Source organism: Cibotium barometz, chromosome 34, assembly GCF_041138505.1.
Source record: "Cibotium barometz isolate CiBa-2024 chromosome 34, ASM4113850v1, whole genome shotgun sequence".
Classification (NCBI taxonomy): Eukaryota; Viridiplantae; Streptophyta; class Polypodiopsida; order Cyatheales; family Cibotiaceae; genus Cibotium; species Cibotium barometz.
Window position 1 is genome coordinate 20,617,774 of NC_141079.1, and position 4,643 is coordinate 20,622,416.

Here is a 4,643-nt window from a genome sequence, read left to right on the forward strand (position 1 = left end):
TTGCTTTGAACATCTTTTTCAAACTAAAGGAGTATTTACACACATACACATGTCCTTTACATGTCGTAGTGTTATTATATGGACAATACTTTTATCAAGGTGATGTAGGCAACATAGTTAGCTTGCTAACTAATTAAATCACAAGAAAATCATATGTAGGTTTGTTGTTGATAGGAAGCTATTGAAACTACATAATTTTAATTTATATTTTCTACTTTTGTGTATTTTTTGATGAGTGTAGGTGACCATATGATACACCCATCCAATAAATAGACTAAAAATTTACTTTGATTATAAACTCAAGCACATGCATAGGAGTGCAAAATTGTCAAGTGTAGAACATTGACTCTAAGGACTTTCTTGAAATAAGGAAAGCCAACCTATCCATAAGCTAGTAAATGCCCAGGCGTCTAAAGACCTTACCCATCCATGGGGTAAATGTGTAAAGAGTTGATGCAAACCTACCAAACATATTTTTTGTAGACCCTTCTAATGAAATGCATAGTGGAATGGCATGGGTGCTTTTTTGTTTCTTCAATAACACTTTATAGGTCAATCATAACCTATTGTACCCTTCGATACAATATGTACTTTTTATAGTTCCATCATAACCTAGGTGTGTGAAGTCGCTTGCCTACACATCAAATCTAATGTTATGAGGTGGTCTTCTCCATACAAGGAGGTTTCCACTTCACAACCCCCTCCAAAGGTACTTCACAACCCCCTCTAAAGATGTGTCTCCTAATTTTTAGTGTTAAGAGGCCTTTCTTGTATATGGAGGTCATGTCCTCACAACCTTGAGGAAAGAGATGAATCTCCCAACCTCTCCCAAAGAGACTTTGTAAGTTTTTATGAATGCTACCTACCCACCACTGAGGCTCTACCCAATAAGCCTACTGCCTGTGTTTGGAAAAAAGTGGCATTCAGTTTATTTTACACTGGTTGAAACTCAATAATAGTAGACCTAGTCTTGAGGAAGACCTCACATTTTTGGGTATTAAACCGACAGATCATAGGATTTTGATTAAGGATAACCAATTACACTCTAAGTTTATACTTGCACTAAACATGAAATCTGTTGCATTTTTTGTAATAAAACCGACGAATCAAAGGATTTTGGTTAAAGAAAACCTAACTTAATTTTTTTTCTCATTGGCCAAGAAAAAATACTTTTTTTTTAAAGAGATGGCTCCATGTGTCAATGCGAGAGCCCTAAATAGTGGGAGCCCGCATTTATGAGATCCTGCCACGCTCTGCTGGTGGCACTCTCTCTTTTCCATCGCCCACGCTCGCTACTGACACCGTTACCAATACTCTGCTAAGATTTCCTTTTGATCCAATTCATTTTTTAACAGTAGCAGCCGTGCAAGAGCTCAAAAGCGGTTTCCTCCCCCTTCAGGTTCGTTTCTTCCCTATTTGCAAAGCTCCTTTCGCGCCCCTCTGAAGCTTTCTGGGCATCGTCGAGGTCTCTTTCCTCGCCTTTGTTTGCAGTGAAATTGTGGAAGATGGTTTTAGGGTTTTGGAACTCTTCTGATTGTTATTGATTTTTTCTATGGAATTTGTGTGGTTATTTAGGGTTTTGGAACTCTTCTGAGTGTTAGTGAAATTTTGTACGATTTTTCTATGGAATTTGTGTGGCTGTATAGGGTTTCTTGATCTGGAAGGCTAAAAGGCTCGCAACGATGGGCTGCACTCATCGATGCTGCACATTAATAGGAAACCCGATGCTGTTTATACAAGAAAAACCCTAGCCTTGGTTGACCATACAGAATTCTAGCATTGGTGCGGCACACTTTTGTGTAGCCATAGTCTTGGATGATACATAAAAACCCTAGACTTGGCTGATGCACACACATTTTTAACCCTAGTCTTGACTGATGCACACACATTTTTAACTATGAAACCATGCTACACATAGATTCAAAACCCTATTCTTGGATGCCGTACACACTTACAGAACCCTAGCCGTGGGTGCTGCGCATACATATATAACCCTAGTCTTGTGCGTACAAAGTAACCCTATGCTATACATAGATTAAATGTGGGGACTTGGATGCTGCACATTCATACATAACCCTAGCCTTGGGTGTTGCATATGCATACATAACCATTCTGCTTTCCATACTGCAGACACAAAAGGTCTGTGATTGTCACGGATTGCATCATGTCATCTGAGGGCTCAGAGGCCTCTGGTATAGAGTATGTGGCGGATGTTGTAGCTGACAAATTTCAGGATCTGCCTGCATCGAGTCCATCTGAGGGGGTGGAGGAGCCCAGTCATGTGCCTGGTGTCTCACGCCTCTTCAACCGGCAGAGATCTCTGCATCAGCTTCTCGGTGGTGGAAAAGGTGAGCCCTAATTTCTTGCATAGGCAGCTGCAGGGTTTGTTGGCTTTGCTAGGTGCATCTCTGTTCTACTCAGAACTTTGTTAGGATCATCAAAATGTAAAGTGTACACAAGGTGTTACGTGACATGTTCAATAGTGATGTCAAGTTTTGTGAATGGGTCAGCTCTTGTGGTGCTACAGGCGAGGTCACCTTCTGTGCAGGATTTAGGGCCCTTTTTCCATGATGGTCAACTCCTGTGGTACCAAAGGTGCAGGGCCCTAAGTGATAAGTTCTGCCTGGATGGGTCCTTTTATATCTGAGCAGTATTACTGCTCATGTGGATCGATCCCTTCGTGATAAGCAAGTGGTATTGATCATGCAGATGGGTCCCTTGTACATGATTAAGTAGGGTCAGCCTACATGGAAGGGTCAACTTGTGCTAGAACACCCATCTACACATTTGACCATTTATGCAAAACGTTTTAACTTCAAAGAAGCCCCTTTTATAATTTTTGGTAAGATCACTGATGACTTCAGAGCTGTGTGTAAGACGGCTTGGATGATCTTATGAAGTCAGAGGTCAGCCCAGATGGATCCACCCCTCCTTATGAAGTATGAACATGGACAGGCAGCTTTGCTTAACCTTTAGGTCAAAGGGTCACCTCGAGGGGATTAATCTCTTAATGGTCCGTCTCTTTGTGCACAATCATGTAGGGCATGTGTGCATGGAGTGTCCGGTTTAATATGGATATGACATTTCATCGTGCTTTTGTTTTCCCAGCTGCTGATACCTTTCTTTGGAGGGACAAATTCATGTCAGCCAGCATTCTAGCTGGGGCCACAGTGACTTACTTAGTGTTGGAGCATTCTGGCTACACTTTACTAACAATCTTGGCCAATTTACTCCTCGTAACATTTGCCGTCTTGTTCGTCTGGTCAAATGCTGCTGTTTTCCTGAACAGGTACAGTTTTGTGTGGGTTACTGTCACGTAGACGTTATGTCAAAATGATTTGTGCTGTAACATAGAGTTTGAATGGCAGGTCTCCTCCACCTCTACCTGACCTTAGGATATCAGAAGATGAAGCCACGAGTCTTGCTTTAGCTTTACGGGAGGAAATCAACAAAGTTTTGGCAGTTGCACATGACATAGCCCTTGGAAAGGATTTCAAAGTTTTTTTGAAGGTTGTCACCATGCAAGGTTTTCAAACGATTCATTGTGGTGTTGTATGTGTCACGGAGCTAATTTTCAGTTTGCTAAGCAGGTAGTGGCAGTTCTATGGGGTTTGTCAGTTGTTGGTGGCTGGTTCCATTTTCTAACATTGGTGTACCTTGGTAAGACCTGACTACTTTCCTTTGTTATATTCAACATACTACTACTTCAGGCTGGATATGCAACCCCCTCATATACCAAGTCTAGGCTGCCTGGCTCCTTTCCCCACGAGCCGTGGCATGGATGTGGGATGTACTGTGTAGTGGTTGTGGCTGATGCTGATTAGTGAGCGGTTGGTTTCTTCTGCAGCTGTTCTTGTCTCGCATACTATCCCGGCCACCTATGAGAGATATGAAGATCACATTGAATTCTATGCAAAGAGAGCTTTTGAAGAAGCTCACAATCAGTACAGGAAGGTTGATGCAACCCTTCTTAGCAAGCTTCCCAAGGGTATCCTCAAAATGAAAAAATCGGATTGAAGACCACAACTGGTGTCTGCCTTTCAAAGCAGGGGTGTAAATATTCGCAACACCTAATTATGTATGAAACATTTAGTTTTTTGCAGGGGAGAAATTTGTTTTATTTTCGTCTTAAAGCTTGACAGCAGATCGCTTGTTTTGTTATTTTGTGTAGCTTGCCTTGTCTATCACTTATCTATCAAGTGTTGTGCTGAAAAAAGCTTGTCATGCTCCGTCATGTAATTTGTAGAGTTTGTGAGTTGGCTCTCTGTACTTGGTATTGCAGTCACTTATCTATCAAGTGTTGTGCTGAAAAAAGCTTGTCATGCTCCGTCATGTAATTTGTAGAGTTTGTGAGTTGACTCTCTGTACTTGGTATTGCAGTAGGTTTTTCTTCTGTTGAAGCTTAAGGTGAACAGATAAATTTGTTTGTTTTGAAGATATATCGGCTTCTGTTACTGTTTGGAGTTGCATCACTTCCTTGTCAACGTTACTCTGTCTTGAAGTGGTGTCTTGATGAACTCTCTGCGTAAGGGTGTTCATGAAAACTTGAATGGATAGCACATCTTGTGGTAGAGAAATGGTCACTAGATATGCAGTAGTTGATAACATTTTTTTGCCTTGATGAACTCTCTGCGTAAGGGTGT

General features: G+C 41.4%; 1 protein-coding gene across 2 annotated transcripts; it reads left to right on the forward strand.

Annotated features, from left to right (window-relative positions):
- The first annotated feature begins 1,241 nt into the window (after positions 1–1,241).
- LOC147618774 (reticulon-like protein B2) lies at positions 1,242–4,224 on the forward strand. 2 transcript variants are annotated; one of them, XM_086773814.1, is made up of 6 exons: positions 1,242–1,399; positions 2,131–2,348; positions 3,109–3,289; positions 3,369–3,510; positions 3,591–3,660; positions 3,848–4,224. In XM_086773814.1, the coding sequence occupies exons 2-6, from the start codon at positions 2,165–2,167 to the stop codon at positions 4,015–4,017; spliced, it is 747 nt and encodes a 248-aa protein (XP_086629940.1). In that variant the 5' UTR covers positions 1,242–1,399; positions 2,131–2,164; the 3' UTR covers positions 4,018–4,224. The 2 variants fall into 2 exon arrangements, with proteins under 2 accessions (XP_086629940.1, XP_086629941.1); XM_086773815.1 differs by having other exon boundaries at positions 1,396–1,465.
- Positions 4,225–4,643: the final 419 nt, after the last annotated feature.

Bases quoted from the DNA above. Each gene is read 5' to 3' on its own strand.
- LOC147618774 (XM_086773814.1), top strand. From the start codon at position 2,165: ATGTCATCTGAGGGCTCAGAGGCCTCTGGTATAGAGTATGTGGCGGAT. The intron at 2,349-3,108 runs GTGAGCCCTAAT...TTGTTTTCCCAG, and splicing joins GCTTCTCGGTGGTGGAAAAG to CTGCTGATACCTTTCTTTGG. The intron at 3,511-3,590 runs GTTGTCACCATG...TTTGCTAAGCAG, and splicing joins ATTTCAAAGTTTTTTTGAAG to GTAGTGGCAGTTCTATGGGG.